This window comes from Sycon ciliatum, chromosome 12, assembly GCF_964019385.1.
Source record: "Sycon ciliatum chromosome 12, ocSycCili1.1, whole genome shotgun sequence".
Classification (NCBI taxonomy): domain Eukaryota; kingdom Metazoa; phylum Porifera; class Calcarea; order Leucosolenida; family Sycettidae; genus Sycon; species Sycon ciliatum.
The window spans coordinates 23,337,664-23,363,034 of NC_088654.1; the positions used below are offsets into that span (position 1 = coordinate 23,337,664).

At 49.5% G+C, this 25,371-nt stretch overlaps 2 protein-coding genes across 2 annotated transcripts; one reads left to right on the top strand and one right to left on the bottom strand.

Annotated features, from left to right (window-relative positions):
* Positions 1-2,631: 2,631 nt before the first annotated feature.
* Positions 2,632-6,825, bottom strand: LOC135828766 (uncharacterized). Its single transcript, XM_065341192.1, has 2 exons — positions 6,260-6,825; positions 2,632-4,914 (listed from the first exon to the last, which is right to left on the bottom strand). The coding sequence occupies exons 1-2, from the start codon at positions 6,327-6,329 to the stop codon at positions 3,056-3,058; spliced, it is 1,929 nt and encodes a 642-aa protein (XP_065197264.1). The 5' UTR covers positions 6,330-6,825; the 3' UTR covers positions 2,632-3,055.
* Positions 6,826-12,949: 6,124 nt separating this feature from the next.
* On the top strand, positions 12,950-15,591 carry LOC135828072 (uncharacterized). Its single transcript, XM_065340505.1, has 2 exons — positions 12,950-12,953; positions 13,145-15,591. Exons 1-2 carry the CDS (start codon positions 12,950-12,952, stop codon positions 15,589-15,591), a joined length of 2,451 nt encoding a protein of 816 aa, XP_065196577.1.
* The last annotated feature ends 9,780 nt before the right edge of the window (positions 15,592-25,371 follow it).

The following is a 25,371-nucleotide window of genomic DNA, read 5'->3' on the forward strand; positions in this document are numbered from 1 at the left end:
ACAGAAGGCACTTGATCCTTATTGAGATTGCTGGGGACTAAACAACTATCCTGTATACGGAGGCATCCTTTGTTGGGAGGTGTCCTTCGTTGGGAAGTAGCCTTTCTTGGGAGGTGGCCTTCGTTGGGAGATGGCCTTTGTTGGGAGGTGACCTTTGTTGGGAGGTGGCCTTTGTTGGGAGGTGGCCTTTGATCTGAGGGGTCCTTTGTTCAGAGTCGTCCTTCAGCTGCATGGTACATGTGTCCTTGACAGCACTAGATCACCAAATTCAAAATAGTGCACAACCATGGCCACAGGTAGCAAACAGGTACGGTGTTCTCCGGAGCACTTTGAACACCAGTAACTCACCCAAAAGAAGTCGGTGCGCCTTATACTACGATGGCCTAGTTAACGGTGATAAACAGGGTGTGCCCTGATGATGCCCAATGGGCGAAATATTGGCAAAGTTATTTATTTGGTGCAGCTGAGAGAGTGCAAGAAATACGCTGAAATGGAGTTTGGGAATTCTGAAGAAACGTATGTGTCTTTCGTGACTAATAATCTGGGCCTGCTCTCTCCCTGTCACCTGATCATGGGGTGGTGGCGTCCCACGGAAGCGGAAAGTTGGTTCTTGACCAGGGAGTTGTACGACTCCTTGTTCTTGACCTGCCCGGTACGCGAACCCGTCGAATTTTTTTCTCTCTCTGTGTTTAATTGCACATGTGCATGATGTCGTGTGACAGGGTGATACAACAGTTAGCAGCACTGAGTGTATTACTAGACCATGTGGGACGTAGGAGGGCATGTTGTCACTTGTACTGAAAATATTGACATTATATGCATGCTGTGCTAGGTACGTGCGTATTGTACTAGGCACATTGCATGCTGTACCCGGGACGTATGCATTTTGTTTTCCACGTTCGGGCTCTCCGCCTTCTCCGTGAAATAATATTTTAAAAAAAGGGTTCTGCATGCCGGCTCTCCGGACATATGCATGCTGTACCCGGGACATATGCATGCTGTAGTAGGGACGTGTGTATTGTATCCAGCATGAATGCTACATGCCTGCCCGAAGTGGTGAGCACTGTACCACTTTCATTAGTATTTTGACTGTCAGGTATGATGTCATCACTTCCAAAATCGTAGCTGCCTTTGCTCGCTTGCTACCGCTGCCACTGATTTCACTAGCCAGGCTCCTCCTGGTATTCATGGCAACCACACAACTGCTGTTGGCTAGTCCCACTATCCTTGCAATGAGCTGGCATGCATTACTGGCTCATAATAAAATACAACACAACAAAAAATATGTACACAGGCCTCTAAAAATAGCCTGTCTCTGCATACATTCATGCGATTACTCCTCCCGCTATCGTATTATCACACCTCTCTCCACTTAGATATACCAGTGCTGCCTCCTATTCCATTATCGTTGTCTGATGATTGGTTCAGCCATGAAACTCTGAGTCACAACAGAATTTGCCTAGGTTTTCATTGTGTGGCTCATATGTAGTATACTAGTAGCTGAAGTCCATGGCTGTACCACGGCTAGCATTGCTGCTGGTTGTGTCGTCATTATGAATTCATCACGGCTTGGTTGCAGTGAAACCTGGCTGTGGCTGACCAAGAGATGCTATCACCAAGTCAGCTGGCCCCTGCACCCTAGCTCAGCTGCCGATCTGTAATCCCTCAAGGCCCTGCACTGTCATCTCAGCTTCAGGCTGATCTGCTACTGCTGCTGCAGCGCTGCACGTGCATTCACTGGTCATGTAGATCTACAGCACAGGTTTCTCTCCTGTCAAGTTGATAGATCACGCGGCCTGTCGACGCCTGTCAAGAGCGTCCTGTCCAGTTTGCCCAGTGTACCATGTGCAGTACGGTGTCCAAAAATAGAGGGGTATAAAAGGCTGAGGCCTCAATCAGTTTGCGACACTTGCAGTCCCGGAGAGGTCAGTATGAGGAGCAACAGCGCTCTGCATAGCTTGGCTGTTCCTGGCTCGTAGATCCAGGGAAGTGTGAATGGCTTTCCCGTTGGTTCCACTAGCGGAAAGCACTTGCGGAGGAGGTGCACCGTAACGTCAGTCTGGTCCTTGTCACGCTCATGCTACCAGTATGCTGAATATGTATGACTGTATGCGTATGCCGGGCAGGCCATGTTTTGCTGATTGTTTGTGAAGTCTGCTAACAGGGACCATTTATTAATCAATGCCACGCCGGTTGAAAGAAACATTAGCAACAGTTCATCATAATGGCAGTAGGCAGCACCCAGAGAAGACTGTCCATCATGTTTTTGCAAGAAGGAACCATCTCCGTCCTCGCCGTTGCACTGACCAATGTCCAGTATGACATGAAGGCGATCACTCATGCAGGCACGCATGCGTCCACTTGCGCATGCATCCACGCGCACATGCACGCACGCATCCACGCGCACATGCACGCACGCATCCACTTCCGCATGCCTGCACGCACACATTCAAGCACAAACGCAAGGCGCGCACGCACACACAGAGTAGGTTAATGCACACCGGATGCCCTCTATCCGTATGGATGGCTACACACACAGCAACCAGCATACACACCTGCACACGCGCACGTAAGCCGCACACATGCACCTGCCAGTTTGGCTTCCATCAGGTTTTTGTTTGAGACGAATAGTCATGTGATAGTATTGTAGTGAGAGGCAGTAGCGTTATGCAACTGCTGGGTATAAAATATATAGCCGGTTTACAAAGGGGATAGCAAATAGATCGGATAAACTCATAGTTCCTTGTACAAGTCTGGGGTGCAGATTGAATTGTCGGATTGGTGGACGAGGATTTAGCGATAATTTCCGAATTGAATACTCTGAAGCATCCTGTGTTGTGCGGAACTAGGTGTGCACGAAGGCATTGCCAGCAATACCTTATCTAAGTAGAATGGTGTAGCATGTGTCCAGTCCGGAATATGCATGTCTATGTGTAATGGATTACGTCATAGGCGATTACATCGCGGAGTATTGCATCATGGAGTTTGTAAATTTGTATACACCCATGCCAGATGGGGACTGTCAAGATAGGTGCATACAAGCATGGCCATTAAGTTAATTAGCCTTGCGTGCAGCATCTTTTGTCGTCAGCTCCTTCAATACCGACATATACGTGGTTCGATCCCGGTCGCGCGAGCGAGAGGGATTCGGAAACGCCTCGTCGGACGATGCGTCCTGCCCAGCAGCTCCTGCGCCTAAGCCAATCAGCACTACTTGCCCTCGGGAGTTTATTGATTTCGGTGAGGCGGTACTTCCGTGGGCGCTTGCCGGTGATGCTGCGTTGGTGTTCCCCGGCGCATATTCGTGAGTCAGATGAGCAGCAGTGGCAGTGGCTGCGACTGGGCTAGCCAAGGAATCTAGCTGATTGAGAGGGTGTCTGTTCAACTTCACCGGTGACACGGTAACTGATGATCGGCCTCCGGTCTCCGCTATCGCCGATTGTCTGTTCCGTGCATCGCGGCCCAGATTAGCTGGTTGCACCGCGGTGCTGCCTATCTGCACCTCAACTGGTGGAAACGTTGGCTGGCTGTACCCTCGCCGTGACAACGGCTCGTGGGCGACCTGCGGGTTCTGTAGGCTGAGCTGGCGCACGATGTTGCCTTGCTCAATGCCGCCGACGACGTCGATAGCCGTCTGCGGCTGGAAAGCGTGCCGCGGTGATGCCGTCTGTCGCAGTGGTGCCGTCTGCCGTGGTGGTGCCGTCTGACGCGGGATCTTGCCGTGCGTCACCAGGTTCTGCATTTCGGCCACGGCATTTTCCAGCGGGTCTGACGAAGCAGCAGCACCAGCAGCAGCGGAGGTAGCTGCGGCAGCGGCTGCAAGAACAGACGCTAGATCGCTGGTCATATCGGGGACTACTGAGCCCGGCGGTGCAAAGTCATCCAGTTGAGATGAGCGGCGTTGCAGGCTTCTGTTGTCGAAATCAGGTTTCCTGGCCCCGTCAGGGTGGTGATCAGCGGCAAGAGAATGATACGGATCACTTGTGCTCGATAATAGAGAGTTTGATGTCTGCACCGGTACTAAGGATGTTGAGCTCGTTGATATGATGTGATAGCGGGCCTGAGGTGATACAACTGGTACGCCTGCTGAGGCTGCTCCACCTTCTCTCTGCTGCTGCAGCTGCTGCTTCTTAGCGCTCTCAGTCAATGATAAACTCGACTGTCTTGAACTCAAGACGCTGGTGGTTGCTTCCCCGGAACTCTGCCTGTCCGACATTTCCAGCGGATTAATGTAGTGCATTCGGTTTCCTATGCTGCCCACCGACACACGGCTAGCTTGGTCGACGGGGTGGTCCGGGGGAGGTTGGGGCATTGCCCCCGGTTCGGGTTCGGCCAGCGCCCGCGGGTCGGTGCCCGGGGAGTATTTCCGAACGCCTTGCTGCTGCCCGGTGCTGCTCTCTACAGACAGGGATGGGCGCCTGGGCTGCTGCGTCCCAGTGCTGCCTGGCGCAGCTTGAGCTGCCACCGCAGAAGACTGACTCGCTGCCAGCACTGCCTCATGGGCCGCCGCTGCTCCACGGGCCAATGGCTGACAATTTGTGTCCATCGAGAACATGGTTTCGTCGATGTGACCGATGCCGTCGCTAGCAGCAACGGGGACGCCCGGCGTAGGCGCATCGTCCACGAACAGATCCGCGGCGACCATCGCTCGCCTGGGCACGCCCGAGTGATGCGTCGAAGTCTTACTACTGCCCCCGCCCAGCGAGCGAGAGAAACTAGGTATGGAGAGAGACGTCGACGTCACCGTGGACATTTGTGTATTGAACATGGACGACGATTCCGCATCACGATCTCTCTTTGACCGTCGTCTCCTGTAACGACGGCAACAGTACCTTGGCAGCACACATATCGCTATGAACACTAGAATGCCGCCGAGAACAAAGCCAGCCGCTCCTGCCCCGACGTAGTGTCGCCCTGTGTGTGTGGAACGGAACATGCACAGTCACACAGACACACACACACACACACGCACACACACACACACACACACACACACACACACACACACACACACACACACATGTACACACACACACACACACACACACACACATACACACAGGAAGGCTTGCTGAGTCATACTTGCACTGGAAATTTCTGAAAGCTCTCAAACTCAGTCGCATAATATTATTTTTTAAGAACTTGGACGGCACACGTTTTTCTTACTTTCCCGTGAAAGTTTGTGAACGTTATGAAGTGGCATTCTATCATGTTTGCTTGAAATCAGTAAGTATGTACCGTATTTTCGGAGTGTTGGCTGCACTTTAAAAGGCCTTTTTACTCAAGAATCGCCCTGCAGCTTAGATTCCCAATCCTGGATTTGAATCGACCAGCGCTACATCACGCAATGCGTGTTATGGATGTGTGGTCTCATTCAACTACTTTTCATGCCCTGCAATCCATCACTGTGCTAGCACAAAGCTTCTACATGTTGTCAGTTCTGGGTGAAGGAAAAAATAGGCAACAATTTTTTATTTACTTCCGCCGTGCTTCTCAACTTTTCCACGTCTTGTATGTACCGATACCCATTTTATTACGTTGAGAAAATCCAAAGGCGTGTGGCTTACACTGAATGGCAACAAGAATACGAATTTTGGGCCTGAGGGGGGGGGGGGGGCGGTGTGCGGCTTAGACCCCGACGTAGTCAACACCCCGGAGATACGGTATGTTCGCAGCTAATTGCGTCGTTCCTAGTTGCGGGCCATGCCTAGCCACGGCGGGTAATTCCTCGTCACGGGCCATGCCTAGCCACGGCGGGTAATTCCTCGTCGCGGGCAAATCCTAGTTACAGACAGTGCTCGGTCCAAATCTGCTGAGGGGAGTTATTTTATTTTATTCCAAGCAAAACATGGCTGGGGAAGCCAATGACCACTTTGCATGGCGATTACAGGGTTTTTATAGCCAACCACGGCTTACAAGGAAAAGAGTAGGAAGTCAAAAGGAAAAGAAGAAAGAAGCAAATATGGACAAAAATTGTGGTCTACTGGTAAAGCAAGGCGTTCCTGAATTATACTGCAACCCAACCATACACGTGTATGTAGTTTCGGCTATAATTTTCATATCGCTATGGTGCTGTCGAATGTAGTCTTGTAGAGGCAGGCGTGTGTACCGGATAAACAAAATCATCATAAATATTACAAATTACCCGACAAGATGGATTCTGTGTGCATGTCGGTTTGGGAGATTCCAACACGCCATCAAATCAACTTCTAATCATGCACGGTACATGACTACCTACACATTTCCGAGCAAAACTTACAGCAATCGAAGAATTGGAATGACGGACAGGTCGAAATGGTAATCGTTGAATTAGTCGTCGAATTATCCATTGCGGTTCCCTTACTGCAACCTAGAAGCGCTCGGCGAGGCGAGTGGTTGGGCGATGAATGCCGCTCGTAGCTTCCAAGCTACGGTAGCCGGATTCTTGCTTTCCTCGCTAGTCACATTGTTACTCGAAACAAGTCGAAACAAAGCTGCTGCACACTTTCGAGATTTGTCAATACTGAAAATTAATTGAGCCTAGTCCTATTGCTGAGTGCAGCCGGGCGACAGTATTTTCCTGGGCCTGGAAGGCAGGATTAGGGATGCATGCACCCAAGAGGTTCACAACCAGCCGGTCTCGGGTCTGCTCGACTCACACCAACGCAACAGTGCACTAGTGAGCAAGGGTCAGATAATTCTACCTTGCAACAAATCTACATGCATCACTATCATGTGCAGTGTTTGTTGCAGCACAATCGGGGAGTCACCAGCACCAAATCGTATTGATTTCCATGCTAACATAGCCAACATACCCAGTGCACATACAACTAGTAATAATAATACGATGCTCATGTGTGCGTGTGTGTGTGTGTGTGTGTGGTGTGTGTGTGTCTGTGTGTGTATAGTTTGCGGATACACCTCTATCCCTATCCCCGTCCTTGGCGTGAGCAGCAGCAGCAGATCTTCGGCAGTGGAGTCTACTGCTAGTCAAGTGTATTGCGATAGTATCACTATCAGGGAAATCCGCATCTACTGCATAGACATGTATAGGCTCAGGACCGGAGCTTGGTAGGACCACCTCTCGGACGCGAGACGCTCGGTATGCGGTGATGCTTGTCGACACTCAGGACGAGAGATATGGCTTTTCACAGGTCACCACACGTGGCTTCGTGTTTGTTTCATGTGTAAAGCGCAAAGCGGACGTCCATGTCCCCTCTCCAAGTAGAATCTACGCTCATAAATCCCCGGCCCTGCAACCATAGGGAGTTTCACGCTCGAACTGTTCGGCGAGTTCGCGTTGGGTGGCGCAGTCATGGGAGAAGAATGACAAACTGACAGCTGACCACCACCAGGGCGACCGAGAGCCGTAGATCTATGCTCAATCAGCATGCATAATGTATGAGACAACGGAGTGACATCGAGCTGAAAGCCAACCTGTAGCATACACCTACAAGTACAAGCAGAATGCTTGGAGAGCAGCGATATCACGAGATGCGACGACACCTTGCTCTTGTCACGACCGGTTCCGAGAAAATGAAACAGTCTAACTGGTAGTGCCACTTTCCCGTCGGTAATGGAGAACGCCTGCGTGCACTGCAGAATCCGGTCCTAACCCAAAAATACTCTCCCAAGCTATTCGCAAGACTGCCGCGAGTCAGGAACATAATACACCACTGTCCTTTCTGAACTTCTTGTTAGTAACTGTGAGGCGGGAGATCGACAAAACAACACGCATGCAGAGGAGAAACACACAGATTCCTAAACACACAGATTCCTAAACACACAAACTCCTGACAACAGCACAATCATGTTCTGGTGGTGGCCGGTGAGCCGTTCCTGCATGTTTGCTGGTCTACACTGATTCTAGGTGATGAGTCGGGCCTGTATTCGTGTTGGTCTTCGCTTGGCGTCCGAGTGGGTAACAGTGACGAAGACCATGCGTCCTCGACATTGACATAGCCGCTGACCCGAAATAGCAGTGGAAACCACTCAAAATCAACAAACCTCTCCCGTGTGTCAGATATGGAAGAAGGAGGCAATTCCGTGCCCAAAGGGCCCCTGTGCATGTTTCAAGCAAGGTTTGACGCATCCTCTAGTGTGGAATAACAGCACACTATGGCTTGCCTCATATCCTGACCTGAGCGCACTGTGCTAGACCGGACAACTAATGAGCACAACTAGTGCGTTATTTCTAGCACCGTTTCTGGGGAAATGGCTTTGTGTGAATGTCTGATGTTGCAATCAAACCACATCCTACAGTCCAGCACTATGGGGAGCTTACAACGATGTACATGTACATGTATGCTCACTATATCACATACATGTACTAGCTGTGCATGATGTACTTGAATAGAGTTCAGAGTATGATATTTAAAAAACCTTTTCCTGGATGTGATAAAAGTAGTCAAGTGGTGTGCTTCACTGTCCGAAGAGTGCTTAATACCCATGTGGGGCAGAGCCTTATACACAAGAGAGAGATTGGAAGCTTTGTTACAACTCTGAGTTTCACGGTTTGCCTGATGATCGTAGTAATACGTGAAACTCAGAGTTGTGACAAAGCTTCCAATCTCTCTTGTGTGATAAAAGTATGGAATTAGCCTTGGGACTTGGGCTGTTGTTCGTGTGTCTCTAGCTACTATGTTTCCACTGCCATGGATTGCTTCCGGGACGCCCCGGGTGGAAAAAAGATAGAATTATACAACTCTTATGTTCAGGCTCCCTGTTTTGGAACATGAGTTGCCTGATGATCGTGACTTAATTAACGTCAAACTCGGAGTCGCAACACAGCTTTCTCTCTCTCTCTCTCTCTCTCTCTCTCTCTCTCTCTCTCTCTCTCTCTCTCTCTCTCTCTCTCTCTCTCTCTCTCTCTCTCTCTCTCTCTCTCTCTCTCTCTCTCTCTCTCTCTCTCTCTCTCTCTCTCTCTCTCTCTCTCTCTCTCTCTCTCTCTCTCTCTCTCTCTCTCTCTCTCTCTCTCTCTCTCTCTCTCAACCCTCAAAGTTCTTGATCAAATAATAATTGACTGCGTTCCAATCTTGAGGTATGTGTAGATGCAGCAAAGCGCTGTCGACGCCCGTTGCTTGTTCTCCCTGGTGAGTAGTGTGACACTACTAACACGTACATGTAAAAGCACCTGTAGTTACAGCACACGATCCCTTAATCGTGTAGGTACAGACGACCAGGCATACAATCAATACAATAATCAATCATGTACTCATAACTACCGGTAGTCATGGGTTCCCTATGGCACCAGACGTCGTCATAGCAGCAGGCATCTGCAATAAACAATAAACACCATCAAGTATAGGAGAACAATGGGAATTCCGTGCAGTAGTAGAGGCGGGGGGGGTTCTGGCCCAGATCTGAACCCACTTGAACTTTCAAGTACCCCACTTGACCTTGAACCCACTTAAACACTAATTAGCTTAATTGACCGCAAAGAGGGCGTGGCTTCCGGTGGGAGGAGGAGCTAAAGAAGGAGGTGTTAACCGGGGGCGTGTGTCTATGGAGGCGTGTCTCCTTGTGTCCCCATGGTGTTAAATCCCAAAGGTTCATGCATGTGACTCTTGTGTGTGTGTGTGTGTGTGTGTGTGTGTGTGTGTGTGTGTGGGTGTAGTACATGGTACATCATACTACATTGTACATGGTACATGGTGTCACTGTCTCTCTCTGTGTGTGTGTGTGTGTGTGTGTGTGTGTGTGTGTGTGTGTGTGTGTGTGTGTGTGTGTGTGTGTGTGTGTGTGTGTGTGTGTGTGTGTGTGTGTGTGTGTGTGTGTGTGTGTGTGTGTGTGTGTGTGTGATGACTAATGTCTGTATGCGTGCACCTTACGTAGTGTTGTGGCCTGTCTGAACCTGTATCTGCGGAAAGTGATGAGTAATCCATTCCCCTCTTGTATGTTTATACTTTGTCGGAACATGTTCATCTCCTTGCAATATGGAGATGGTGGGATCATGGTTCATGTTCAGGCTTGTTTTGAGTGCAATAAGGAAACTCATACACCTTTGGGTGTATGGATCAAAATACCCTCTTGAGTTTGTCCGTTCTTGTTTCAGGATGTTTGGTCTTGTCGTAAACACCCCTGGCACCTGTGCATGTCTGAGTCACCACATCCTTTGGGGAGGCTATGGTTTATGTTGCTGACTGCTGTGATCGTGCGATAGGCGATCTCCTCCGCGGACATGTACGTGCAGGAGCTAGCACTGTCCCCCTGAACACAGTTCTTGTTCCAACTTGTTTTCATCGTGCAAGAAGCAACTCCTACATGTTGGTTTGTGTATGACTCACCACAACCCATTTGAGTTGTCCTGACTTGTTCGCTTGACCCGTCTTTTGTGGTGTATAAAAGGCCGTGCTCTTCGCCTCTGGACCATATCACTCCTCCGATCAACACCTGAATCTTCTTCTTCCTTTTACCTAGTGTAAATCGTTGTCTCTCCATTTTAAAGCTATGGATACCTTCACTATTATTACCGATGGTGTTGAGAAAGGTGCTCAAGTGCAGCACAAGGTTACTGGACGCACTCACAGTCGTCTTTCACCAGGAGCCAGGTTTCACCATACAAAATTCGCTCTACCTGCTTTCTCCGCCACTGCAACGGCTCGGCAAGATAGGTTTGAGCAGATCAGGGTGGAGATCGAGATGTCGCTCGACGAAGTTGTACGATCACTTCTAAAGTGCTCGTCAACAGTGCGACGTGCTGTGACATGTGCGAATGTGAAGCGCATTGGGACGAATTTCTTCCCCCAATCCTGTCGGACATCTGACAGCGAGACTGGCAGTGACAGGAGATTTGTCACCGCGGTATATGTGCGAGGAAGTGAGATGGTGGGGGCGAAAGCCTTCGTGCTGGACAAACCCTTTCAAGTGTTAGTGTGTCCCTCGACCGTCAGTGTCATAAGAGCTGCAGGAAAGTTTAAATGTCTGCTGGCAGCCATCCCGCAAGTCTATGCCGAAGAGGTTGATCATATTCACCTGAGGACATTGGAGGACACTGATGTAACACTTGACATCGGAGAGAAGGAACTCGATGAACTGCTCGAGGGTTTCGCGAAGAAATCCAGGAAGGTGGAGGATGACGAAGACGACTGCGCTGATGAGTTCGACGAGCTCTTTAATTGAACTGTGTGTGTAACATGTGCATCCATTAGCCACATGTATGTCTGGTTAGTACTCATCCCTAACTCTAGCACTACCTGTATATAATCTCCAGCACTGTTTTGTTTTTCTGTGCTCGTGTTTTTCAACACGCTCAAGCATCTGATTTGTATTTATCTATACATACACTCTCTCTCTCTCTTTCACTTCTCTCTCTCTCTTTCATTTTCTCTCTCTCTCTCTCTCTCTTTCAGTGTTCGTGTTTTTCAACATGCTCTAGCATCTGATTAGTATTCGTCTCTACATATACTCTCTCTCTCTCTCTCTCTCTCTCTCTCTCTCTCTCTCTCTCTCTCTCTCTCTCTCTCTCTCTCTCTCTTTCATTTTCTCTCTCTCTCCTCAACCATTCTACCTCACCTACTCTTGTCTTTCATCTGTTTTTCAACATGCTCTAGCATCTGATTAGTATTCGTCTCTACATATACTCTCTCTCTCTCTCTCTCTCTCTCTCTCTCTCTCTTTCATTTTCTCTCTCTCTCTCCTCAACCATTCTACCTCACCTACTCTTGTCTTTCATCTATCCACTAACCTTTACTATTACTACTTTAGCATGCTATTTCTCGTGCTCGTGTTTTTCAACACGATGTAGCACTTGCTTAGTACCTCCCTCTCCATCACCACACACACACACACGTAGGTCATATTGTTCACGTATTATTTCAGGAAAGAATCGTAATGAAATAAATCATTGTAATTATTTCATGAATTAATCGTAATGAAACAAATCATTTGCTATGTGTTACATGCATATGGCTTCGAGTGAAAGAAAGGCTACTTGTAGATCACTTCCCAGTTGTTATCGCGGCCGTACCAGCTGGTCGTGTGTGTAGTTGAAAAACATATGCACACACACACACACACCAAACAAAACAAAAAAACATTAGTAGATGTACCATGAGCATTCTGTGTAACCAGGAAATTTTTGTAACACCAATTACTTATCAAGTACTTCGCACTCAAGTTGAACAGATGTAAAAAAAAAATAATAATAATAATAATAAATGCAAGTAGGCTGAAGATGTACAGTGTACTTGAAACAGGTCTCTTGACAACGAAATACAACACGCACACACCCGCACTTACAAAAGCCACGTATGCTCCGGCAGCTTGTATGTGGATCTCATATCTCCGTAAAATGCCTCTCCTTGTTTGCATGCAGCTTCCACATGACTCGGATCGACACAGTGGTCCGGCTTTATTGATTTTTCCTTGCTGTTCGAAAGGCACAGATACACACACACACACATATGTCCGTCCTAAAACAGTTTTAATCACCCTGTACAAATCACGCATTTCACAACTTACCACATGTCGCAATCCACAAAAGTATTTTGGAACTGCGTTATCTGACGGTGGCGTCGGCCCATCAGGTGGTCCAGCAACTGCTTGAGACCGTTTAGCTTGACATTGCAGTTGAAGCAATAAAACATCATTGACTACTAGCAGGGGTGGTAGTAGTATTGACTGATTTTATTTTTCTTTCAATATCATGAGCTAGCTCAGTCAATCTCCACTCTTTTATGCCCTGCTTTTTTTATCTTTTTCTCTATAGACGGTCTTCAAATTACACTTCAAGTCTTTGTTTCAAGTGAGTTGAAGGTTCTAATTATCTGTGGGCTAGCAGTGTGGGCCAGCAGTGTGGGCTAGCAGTGTGGGCTAGCAGTGTGGGCTAGCAGTGTGGGCTAGCAGTGTGGGCTAGCAGTGTGGGCTAGCAGTGTGGGCTAGCAGTGTGGGCTAGCTCACTTCAGCTATTCTATTGTGTATCCCATTATCATAAATTCCAGAGTGTTGCACGATCTTTATTTTCTTAGGAATGGGCACCAACTTCAAACCTTCCAGAAGGTTCTGATTGCCTGTGGGCTAGTTGACTTTAGCCATCCTATTGTGTATCCCTTTATCATAAATTCCAGAGTGTTGTACTTTTGTTCTCGTTTTCTGCGTGCGTGTGTATGTGTGTGTGTGTGTGTGTGTGTGTGCGCGCGTGGGCGCGGGTATGCATCCTACCCAGGGCCTGATTCTATTGAGAAGCTGTTCTCTTCTCTTGCGAAGGAGGACGAGAAAATTACCAAAGACCTGCGCGATGCCGTGCCTCTGAGTATTAGTGTAGATGACGAGCAGCGATTTCTCAATGCCACCAACTGTTGGATTTGCGAGCAGCAGCTAGACGATGACCGTGTACGAGATCACGATCATGTGACCGGGAGGTTCCGTGGTGCAGCTCACAGCGAGTGTAACCTGAAGTTGCAAATCCATCCTGCACACCAGGTCGTTCCTGTGTTCTTCCACAATCTGAAGGGTTACGATGCTCACCTCCTGATCTCGCACATCGGTCTTACACCTGTTACTGTGGTAACCGTTACTGATGACAAGAACAGGAAAAGAAAAAGGAAGGTGGGTGGCATCGAGGTGATCGCCACTAACATGGAGAGATACATCTCCTTTAAGTGGACACGCTTCAAGTTCGTTGACAGCATTGCCTTTCTGAACTCATCGCTGGACAGACTGGCAGGCAACACGCCCGACGAAGCGTTTCAGCATCTGCGCTCGCTCTTGTCTAAGCTTCGTACATCGCCCACCGCTCCTGCTGTTGCCTCTGCTGAAACTCCTGCTCCTGCTTCTACCGCTACTGCCACCGCTACTGCTGCTCCTGCTCCAGCCGCTGATATGCCTGACGATGCGTTGTTCCAACTGTTGAGAAGGAAGGGCGTGTACCCTTATGAGTACATGGATTCCATGGACCGGTTTTCTGAAACCTCCCTACCTCCCAGAGCTGAGTTCCACTCGAGCCTCTCCAACAGCAGCGTTAGTGAAGCTGACTATGCACATGGACAGCGTGTGTGGCAGACGTTCGACTGCCATAATCTCGGCGATTACCACGATCTCTACCTCCAAACTGATGTGAACCTGCTCGCTGATATCTTTGAAAACTTCCGTCGCACTGCCATGAGAATATATGGACTGGATCCTGCACACTACCTAACTCTACCTGGATTCGCCTGGGACGCCCTTCTAAAAATGACGCGTGTTTCTCTGACTCTTCTGAGCGACAACGACATGCATCTATTCCTAGAACGTGGTCTTCGCGGCGGTGTCTCCATGGCCGCCACACGTCACTGCAGAGCCAACAACAAGCACATGACCGAGTTTAATCAGGATCAACCCAGCAGCTACATCCAATACCTCGACGCCAACAATCTATACGGTTGGGCAATGTGCCAGCGTCTTCCCATAACGGACTTCAAGTGGTGTGACCTTGCTCCCGGTGTGATAGAAAGTGTGCTGAACACCAGCGATGAGTCGGAACAAGGCTACATGGTTGAGTGTGATCTCTCCGTTCCTGCTGACCGCCACCACCATCTAAACGACTATCCGCCCGCACCGGAGAAGATGTCGATCGACGAGAGCATGCTGTCACCATATCAACTTGAGCTCCGTGAATCCGTACCAGTCAGCGGCCTTACTGCCTCCAAACTCGTGCCCAATCTCCTGCCCAAGTCTCACTACGTGCTGCACTACAGAAACCTCAAGCTCTATCTGCGTCTGGGTCTGAAACTGGATGCAGTTCATCGGATTCTCAGATTCAAGCAAGAAGCCTGGATGCAGCCTTACATCATGGCTAATACCGAGCTGCGCAAGGCTGCGCAGAACGAGTTTGAACGCGACTTTTTCAAACTTATGAATAATGCTGTGTTTGGAAAAACCATGGAGAATGTGCGCCGCCGAGTAGGAATTCGCCTGCTCCGTGCAGGGTCCGAGGAAAGAGAAATCGTGAGAGCTATCAGCAAGCCCACATTTGTGAGATATGTCGCATTTGACAACGAGTTGATCGCGGTAGAGAACCGCAAGAAGCAAGTAAGCCTTAACAAGCCCGTCTACGTGGGAATGGCCGTGCTTGATCTGAGCAAGGAGTTGATGTATAGCTTCTTCTACGATCAGCTGAAGGTCAAGTACGGCGACAGGGTGCGACTACTGTACACAGACACGGACTCGCTGATACTGAATTTCCTCACCGACGATCTGTACGAGGACATGAAAGCTGATCTCCACGAGCTCTACGACACGAGCAACTATCCAGCAGGCCACCCGCTACGTTCGGATCGTAACAAGAAAGTGGTGGGCAAAATGAAGGACGAGCTCGGCGGCAAGCTCATGACCGAGTTTGTTGGCCTGAGATCGAAAGTATATTGTTTCGACGGTGAGGCGAGTGGACGTCGTGCTAAAGGCGTAAAGAAGAACGTCACCCATGCTCTGACCACTGCCGATTACAGACAGTGCCTGCTGGAGAAGACAGCCAGCTCGCGGGAGATGACCAACCTGCGCAGTCATGAGCACCGGATCTACACAGAGACGACGACCAAGCTGGCTCTCTCTCCTTTCGACAGCAAACGCTATATATTAGCAGACGGTTTCTCCACTCTGGCGTTTGGCCATCGTGATATTCCGCAGTCAAAGTGATGTGTGTGTGTGTGTGTGTACAGTAACTACCTTTACACTGACAGCTTAGATTAGATTAGATTAGAGCTTCTTCGAGGTGCATAGAAATAATATCATTGACATTCGTGTACACCCACTTATTGTTGCTCCATGGCATGTAATACTAGCCTTCATGCTGTAGCACACACACACACACACACACAGGATTGTACATATAACTCTTGACTCTTGAGGATTATTATTATTATTAGCCCAGGCTTCCTTCCTTAGTGTTCTCACCTAAATATATACATTTTGCAACGGCAATAGCCCCCCCCCCCCCCCCACACACACACACATTTCAGATGAATGGTCACAAGCACATGTTTTGGGTGATGATGATGATCACAATCTTCTGCATACGGTTATATTTTCAAGCAGAATTTATTCTGAGTGAAAAAGAGACAGAGAAAACAAAAGAAGAATATCTCAAGTCTTGATGTGTTCCAGCTGACTGTTCTCTATCCAGGTGTTGAATTTCTCCGGGTAGCCCTTCCACTGCACGAGGGATTTGCTGCCCCTCTTGCGTAGCACTTTGTCCACCCTGAACTGAGTTTGCACGGTTTTCTGTAGTTGCTCCTTGTAGAAACTTCCCACAATGGACTCGTTCATGAGATCACTAACTCCATAGGTGATTGGGGATGTGGGTAGAACTCGATCCACCACGAACACTTCTTCTGTCCAGTTGGGGGTGTAGCCTTTCTCGAAATGGCCTTTGCTCACCGCCAGTCTGACCTCATCACCAGGTGCAAAACTGGGAGTGGGTTTAGGCCCCACGACGGTGTGCTGACCTTGCACGTGGGGTTTGTTGCCCTTTTTAGACGCATCACTGGGTGTCATGGCAATGGCACGATGCCTGGTAGTGTTGTAGTTTTTCATCAGCTGGGGTAGCACGTCCACGAACACGTCGGTCGAATTTGCAGTGAAATGTTTCCACATGCGAGATTTGAGGGTTCTGTTGAACCGCTCAACCACCACTGCTTTGCCTTCGTTGTGCGTGCTGTACATGTGAACGTCGTTGTCCTGTAGCCATTTTCTAAAAGTGTGATTGTAAAACTCTCGCCCCTCGTCAACCCACAGTTTTCGGGGCTTTCTATGGCTGGTCGCGACAATGTGACGAAACGCATCTCTCACGGCCACGCCCGTCTTGTCCTTTAGCGGAATGGCCCATGCATAGCGACTGTAAAGATCGATTACGGTCAGCAGGTATCTGACGCCATCGTTGCTCTTCGAAAATACTTGCATGTCCACCAGGTCTGCACTCCACGTATCGTCCAGACCACGTGCAATCACACGTCGTCGCGGAAAGTGCACGCGCCGTTGCTTGTGCATGTCATGCGCAAGCCGTTCCGTCCACTTTTCGGGTTTATCACCGCCACCCAAAATCCTCCGATCGTTGTCCAGAGTACTGTCTGTGAAGACACTGGAGATGGCTGTTAGGGTTGCGTCGATGCCACGCTGGGAGAAGAGTCGACCGACAAGAATAGCATAATGTCCGCAAACGGCAGTGCTGGGGTGTTGAAGCACTTGAGTGTTAGTGTAGAGGGTACACTCCGGTGTGTAAGCATCCAGAAAGCAGCGTTTCAGATGCGGTTCGGTATAGTCCAACGACATCTGACGCAACGTGCGACCGAAGCTGTCGAAGACTAGCACGCGAGCAGCTTCTCTGCACACCGTGAGCCAATGATGTCCGCCTTCGGGCAGGTCGTAGTGGGGTAGTACATTGTCGGTGTTTACAACACAGAACTCAAGATCCCTCAAACTAGGTAGCAGGTCATAGCTGAATACACCCACGAAGCCAGGGCAATCCTTCAGCTGTGCTTCCACATCCGTATTGCTCAAAGGAATGTTCATTGTTGTTGTTGTTGTTGTTGTTGTTGTTGTTGTTGTTGTTGCTGTCGCTCCTCGACCTTCTATATCTTTATAGAGAATTTCCTCGAAGTATGTCCAGCACTTTGCCAATCGACCGATTGTTGTTCTTCAACACGCTGAGCACGAAATCCCTGTCGTTGGTCATGATCTTCTGTATCCCGTGCATAAAGTGATCGGGGCTCATGACCTGCGCCTCGAAGGCTCGCGAGTAGGTCTGACCCATCTCTTCCAGGCTCGCAAACTTACGCCCCGTCGATCCTGGAACGGTCAGGGACAGTTGTGCGATGGAGTGCAACTTGGTACGGAAACTTGTAAACCCAGGTACGTTAGGCGTGAGTCCGATTGCCTGAACGGTTATGTTTTCGAACGGATATCTGGACAGGTAAATGCGATTGGTTTCGTTCACTAGGGCACTATAGTCTCGCCAGACCAGTGTTTCAAGGTTGTCTCTCGCTCTTTCGAGCATACCCGCAAAGGAAGCGACATCGTCTTGGTAGAGCTGCTGTAGTTGCGCTCTCGGTGTGAAGTAGCTGCTCTTGAGGAACACGGCTGGGATGTTTCTCTGTGCGAGCACATCGGCGAGACCGCGCGATAGCAATCGCTCGAAATCCGTATCGCGAGTGATTTCCAGACCGAGAGTGGACGCCGGCGCTCTCTTCTTTTTCTTCACATCTGAGATCGAATCTCTCACCTGACCGGTGTTACCATCGTAGTTGAAGAGGTTGGAAGCGACAGCGTTCAGAATCGATTGGTAGTTGATGAGTTCTGGATTGTTCTTGAAGTGGCGCTCGTAGAGGTTCTTGATCCGGGGATGCTTTTGAAGCTCTACCAAAGGCAATTTGCCCAGGTCGTCGTGAGGCACGTGAGCAAGAGCCCTTTTCACACCTCTCAAAAACTCGTTGTACTTGTTGCCACCTCTTAGCTTCAGCTGTGGCGATGTGCCAATCACTTCCCAGGAGGATTTCCTCTTTTTGATCACGTGCTGCGAGTGTCGTTGCATGTACTGCAGAGTTTTCAAACGTTTAGTTTTGGGAATGGCAAAGCTTCCCTTCTCCCCCAACCTAGTGATGCTGCTCGGCAGGCCTTTGGCGAATCGAACGACGAGATGCTCCATTTCGTACTACTCTTTTAACTTCATGAAAAATTAATTTTAAAGTTTCGAGGGTTTTTGTGCTTAGTTTCCTGCTTACTTTTCTGCTAATTTTTCTGCTAACTTTCCTGGTAACTTTACCACGCGCATGCGCACGCACACACACACACACAGTCCAGAGAGAACGTTCCGGCGGGCTGAGATTATCATTCGAAGGTAACTTGGAATGTGTTGTCGTTGCAGTACGTGTAGTATTCATTGCGAGAGCAGTTTATAGTGAGAATGGGTCGTTGGCAAGCGGCGAGCAGCTTTTCGTAGAGGCGAAAGATCAGAGAGGACTTGGGACACTGACCACCGAACAGGGTGCTCAGGTAGCGTTTGATGTTGCTCTTGTCGGTGAAGCGGAACAGGTAGAGAAAGTTTGCGTTGATTTTCATGTCCTTGATGTTGTCGAAGCTCTGGGAAAGGAAGAACACGTTCAGCTTGTAATGATGGCTGTACATGGTGAAAAACTTGTAGAGGCACTCACGCTGATTACCATGCTTGAGGCCCATCACTCGAATATCATCGATGATCACGTAGGAGTGCGGCTGCACCTCCATCTCCTCTATGGAATCGGGCATGGTACTGTAGTGCTTGAAGCTCTTCATGCCTTCCCGCCGATACTGTTCTGCAGAGGTGTTGGAGATCACCACCAAGTGTTCGGGACGAACCTGGTCCAATAGTTTTTTCAAGAAGAAGCTCTTGCCCATGTTGCTCTGTCCGAGAAAAAGAACGTTCTGTCCCCATCCACGAAGAGCAGGCAGAATCTCCGAGAACCACTCTTTACGTTGATAATGAAGCCCGGCAATGGCTGGTGCACCACTTGCAGATGAGGGGGCACGGGCAGAGGGGGTAGCGAGAATGGAGGAGGAGGGGGAAGAAGCTGTGGAAGGGATGCGAGGCTGAGCACTGCGTCGTTGACCGACACCAAGTAGAGAGCGGAAATCCATAATGCCTCACAGTCTAATGCATAGCCTGTCTCTCTCTCTCTCTCTCTCTCTCTCTCTCTCTTATTGATTGGAGGGAAAAATACCTCAGATGTTGAAGGTCTGTCCTATGTGTGAAGATGATATTGGGGTAGTATCCGTGTTGGTTGCTCTAGCCAGATTCTCGCGTATCTTGCGAGCGAATGGTGTACCTGCAGGACCTTTGGCACGGTGCTGACGTCGACGACTGGTGGATGAGGCAAGTTTTGATTTGATTTTAGACCTGCCAGCAGACTTGGCCTTCTGAAACAAGCGTCGACCCGTAGATTGCAGGCGATCGCCGATGTGACTTTTCGCTTCACGTAGCAGCAATGAAGCAGCAGTGCCTTTGCGGGTCTTTCGAGCCTGTCCCCGCTTCCTGGGAGCAGCTCGTCCACGCGTCTTCTTCCCGTGTGATACCCTTCGGCCTGTCTTAACCCTTCCGCTTGTCTTACGACGACCGCTCTGGCGCGTTCCACGAGGTTTTCTCACACTCCTGTTCTTCGTTTTCCCATACGACTTCGAAACGCCATCGCCAAACACCTTGTCCACCACATTGTCACCGACAGAGGCTAGTGCACCCATGGCCAGAGGAATACCCAGGGATTTCAGAAGAGGCAGCCCCTTCGAAATCAAGGCAGGGGGGATGGTCAGTCCACCACGAAGCATGATCGGATCATGTGCAGTTTTCATTTGACTCTCCACATTGCTGCCAGCCTTGCCCTTTCCCAACAGCGTGGGCAAGAGACTCAAGCCCGCGAGTGCCCAGGGAAATCCGCCGCGTTGCATGATCATCTGACTCTTGGCAGGATCTGCCATGTGTTGCTGTAGCTCTCCAGGTCCCAGTCCTAGCATCTTGCCAATGAATCCCAGAAAGCCGCCGCTTTGCCGCTGCATAGTTCTCAAGTCACCTCCCCTTGCAGGAGGTGCGCCGCCGCCGATGCTCAACTGTCCACCATCCATCGTTCTGTTTTTACTTTAGGACGGAGAAAATTCCGCTCTCTCACACCACTTCGGACTTGATACCCTTTTCCTTGTCCATGGAGTACAGATACTGATCCATGCAGAGGAGGTTGACTTTGATGGAGGTAGACGCGTGGCTAGGTACGTTCACGGACGAGTTGGTCACAGCTGCGAATTGATAGTCAATCGATAGATTGCCTCTAATCTTTCGGTTGTCCACGTGTCGATCGAGGTTCAAGTTGAGCGGAATCATGAACAGGTGATTGCAGTAGTCCGCAGCCGTTATGGGTATTTCCGTGTTGTAGGTTTTACCGAAGAACTCTTGCACGAGGTTGTAGCCGCGCAGGTAGCTGGACTTGTTGTAGTCGTAGAAGTAACCACCATCATCGTTCACGCTACACTCCCATTCGAATTTGAGAGGGTTGTCGAAGAGAGACTCGTCGTTGACAGTCACCCGCAACTGTGAAAGGTTCGCATGTATCAGAGCCAGCCTATTCGATCCGCTAGATTGACCGGCACCCATGGTAGGAGCATCGCTCATTTTCAGATCCGTAAAGAACAAAATCATCTTGCGAGGGATGTCTGCATTGTGCAGGAGCTCCAACGTACCTGCATCGTCCGCAATGCTCTTCTGAATCAGGCGAGGGCACCAGGTGTGGAAGTAGAGCTGCTTGGACAGACGTACCTGATCCGTATAAGTACGCTCCATCCTGTAAGTGGGAAACACGAAGTCGAGCTGTAGAAGCTCAACGCTAATATCTCCAACGCTTTCAGCGCTGTTACCACCACCACCTCGATCGCTCATAATGAAGTAGCGGGAGAGTTCTGATCGAGGCAGATCGAACCTGATCTTCACCTGTGTACCCGGGGGTAGCCAGGCATCGTCCACATTGAAAAAAGGCAGGAAGGGCCGCATTTTGTACTGGAACTTGCCCGACCGGACACGCACCACGTTTTCTTGAACGGTGTTGCTGAAACTGGTGGTCTCGCTGATTTCCACGCTAGGCAAGCGCTTCACTTCATGGTCGTTGTTCGTGGCACCGAAATCATCACCGCCGGCAGTGTCTGTTTCAAAGGCAAATGCACGCTTGCGTTTCACACCATACTGATAGGCTCTCAGGTCGATGGCCTTCAAGGCCTTTTGAGGATCGAGTTTTTGCAGTCCGTACAGATCGGAGTCGGAGTACTGGAGCTTGGCAACGTTGCTCTCCATCAGACTGAGAATGTGCTGTACGATTTGCATATCAGAGATCTTGCTCGACTGTGTCACCTCGCTTCCGTTCAGTTCCACTCGGATGTTCTTGAACCAGGAGAACGCAGGAGACGTGGGACACAGCCAGCTTGTATAGTCTTGCGCACCATTATCACGATTGTCTTTTACGGAAAATCTCATCTTCACGATGAAGTAGCTCTCGCCCAGAGCGATGAAATTCGGAGATGAGATATCCAATTCATTGTTGAGGGAGGGAGGAGAGCGGTCGGTGGAGGAGTACAGAATAACTCCTCGTCTGCCTTCCAGAAGGGAATGCTTTTTTTCTGTTCTTTCCAGAATAGCCTCCTGCACGATCTTGCCGTTCGTGAGCAGACCCTTAAAGGAGTCGGGTATCTGCGGTGTCACCAGCTCCTGAGCCATAACGTCTAGTAGTAGTAGTAGTAGTGGAGTCCTTTGTGTATTGGGAGAAATTATTTTTCACCTGCCGCTTTCTCCAGAGACCCGTCGACGAAATCGCGAGCCTGGGTATAGATACCCTGCAGCTTTCGATGCTCTTCGGAAGTAAGCATACCATCCTCCATGCAAGTGCCCAAATCCATGGTGAACGCATCCTCTGCCTTCTCCCATCTCTGTCGAGTGTTGAGGAGTTTGCTGAGTTTCACTCTGATCTGGTTCGAGTACTTACCAACACAGCCCAACAGGACGCTGTTGCAGGAGGCAAACAAGGAAAGGCAGCCGATTATGCGTTTGTCCACGTTTGCAAAAACACTCGTCTGCCCAGCGCTTAGCATGACTTGGAAACAGAGTAGAACGGCAAGAATGAGACCCAGACGCTCGAGAAGATTCTCTAGGGCGTGGATCTTGACCTGCTCCTGCTCTTTGCGTTCTACGATTTTGTCGAGCATTTGGCGAATGTGGTGAAGTCGAACGTCACCGGAACGGACCTCTAACACGTTGTCGAGAGGCATCATGATGCTGGCGGACATGTTGCGAAATGGTGAGTCTCTCTTTCTCTCTCTCTCTCTCTCTCTCTCTCTCTCTCCTCCTCCTCGTCTTAACTAGGAGGTGGAAATATTTTCAACACGCAAGTCCAGGTAGATTGGATAGCCAGAGGTGATGTGCTCGCCAGTGTTGAACTTGAGCCAAAAGGTGATTTGGCGAACGTTTTCGTTTGGTAGCAACAGTCGCTTGTCGTCCTTGGCAAACACGTAGTTGTTCACCCCGTTCAGGGTTTGCACTAGAAAGGTTTTCAGCACTCGCGAGTCGGAGTTGTCCTCATACTCGATGGAGGGTCCAATCAGATCGGTGTATAGAAGCACCAGTCTCCTTCCTTCGGTGAGATCTACGGCGTGGGGAAACGTGACCGCGCCTGCAATCTCATACCTTCGCTTGACGCTGCCCAGACCAAGCAGAATTCCGGGGGAATCGTTTTTCAACACGCAGACCTTGTCGAGAGGTGTGGATACGGTAATTCGGCTGTTCAGACGGGAGTACGTGAAGAGCACATCTCCGTGGTTGCTATTTTTCAAAACAGCGTTGATGCTTGAGACCAACAAATCGATATCACTGTAGCTACCGGTAGGTATGGCAACGCGCTCTTCAAGACCCTCAAGGTTTACCACGTACAGCTTGTTCGTCTTGTTACTCAGATTCTCGTAGTGCAATTCAAATTGAGCAGATTCCAAGTGCAGCGTTTTGTGACGTGTGTCCAGTTCCTTTATATTCAAAGTAAAACTCGATGAAAACACCCCGCTGCTCACTGCCGACGCAGTGTTGGCCGCGGTTAGAATAACGGACATCCTTAATTCATAAGAGGAAAAAATTCGTCCAATTATACAGAGGCACACGTGGAACACGCAAGAAGCAGTCAATATGACTTTCTGGGCAACTCACTTTCACAAAACAGATGCAGAGCAGGCATCGGAAAAGACGGTGCGAGAATTGAAGGAGGACATGGTACAACTGAAGGTTTTGCTGGGAAACGAGAATACAGAGAATACCATAATGCACGACGTGAAGACTTTGAAGGTGGAAAAAGTAGACAGGACGACGGCACAACTGCTCCAAGAACAGATTGCGGGATTACTAAAGAAAACAGGACCCAGGGGAGAACAAGGACTGGGCTGGCTCAGCGGTGGAAGGGAACCAGACGATGAAGAAGGTAGACAGGGAGATTTCTTCTTGGACGCGAGGACTCTGACCGTGTACAAGAAGCTGTCACATGGTTGGACGGCTTTTGCCACTCTCAAAGGACGTCGTGGAGAACGAGGGGCGCCAGGTGAAAGTGCCCCTTCCCTGGGTGGATCTACAGTGCACAGCGTTGACCAGGATTTCCCACCACCGCAATTGCAACCTAACGCAGAGATCGAGTTGGTGGTATTCCCCCCGGGGAAATCCCCTGCAAATGGTCTTATAACACCAATCGACTTGTACGTTAAGGTGACTCATCGCCCGGAAGAGGAGAGCGCAGAACCCGACTTTGGATCGGTAGTGCCAGGTGATACCGTGCATTGGATGTCTTACAAGGACATACTCACGGTGAACCTTTTGAATATCATATACATCGACCAAGGCGAAGAGGGCACCCGTGCCATGCTCAGACTGAGTGGATTAGTCATAGGGCGTCATCACAACTATATTGTTCACTCCTCCTACCGATATGTGTATAGACAGTATTAGCATGTAGAAGATAATCTCCTGCTTTCATTTTTTCTTCAATGTTCTAGCATATCCCAGTCACACTCACGCACATATACGCACACAGATATAAGCACACACAGATGGACGTTTTGTTTATACGCACAGTACTATAATAGGAAAGAGGTGAGAAGTACAGTAGTAATACCTCCAGCGATAAGGAATAACATTGGCATGGCCAGAGAATGATGATCAAAGAGGGAAATCTTCAAGAGCTCTTCATGCACGACTCTCTCCATACAGGAGACGATGGAGCGAACAAGATCTGGTCCTCCAAGCTTGGCACGCTCTGAAAGTGCCATGACAAGTGCTACTTGGGTTATCAAGTTTGCAACACTCGTCGGTCCACTTGTAGAGGACATTTCCCTGACGATATTCGAGATGCCGCTTGCCAGAACACTTTCTTCCAAGCTAGCACCTTTCATTAGTATAGCAGCTATGTCCTGCAGCTTCTCGGGGAATGTAGCAGCAGTTAGGAGAACCGCCTGCCAGAGATCCCTAGACCAATCTTCAGTATGCAGCAGTGCAATGTCGACTTCAGCGCTGACAGTAAACGGTTCCACAGGGCTTGGCCATGTGCTAACACCAACCCTAGCTGCACGACGTAGCAACGCAGCTAGGATACAGGGCTTGCGGTGGTGGTGTGCCAGAGCACGACAGATGTCCGGTCGAATCGACATCTTGAGAGAGCGCGTTGCGAGTAATGACGGGAGAGGGTACTCACAGGCTGCATATATACCCACCGCTAAATTATAGACTCACTTCAACTTGTGCATCGCACAAGAGAACCGATAGAGAGCACACTTCAGCTCTGCAGGTAGACCATGTACATCGTATCCATAAGCACCATAGCACCGGATCATTTGTCTCATCAACTCCGTCTGGTCAGGTTGGAACGTGTTGATATTTTGTCTGAACCT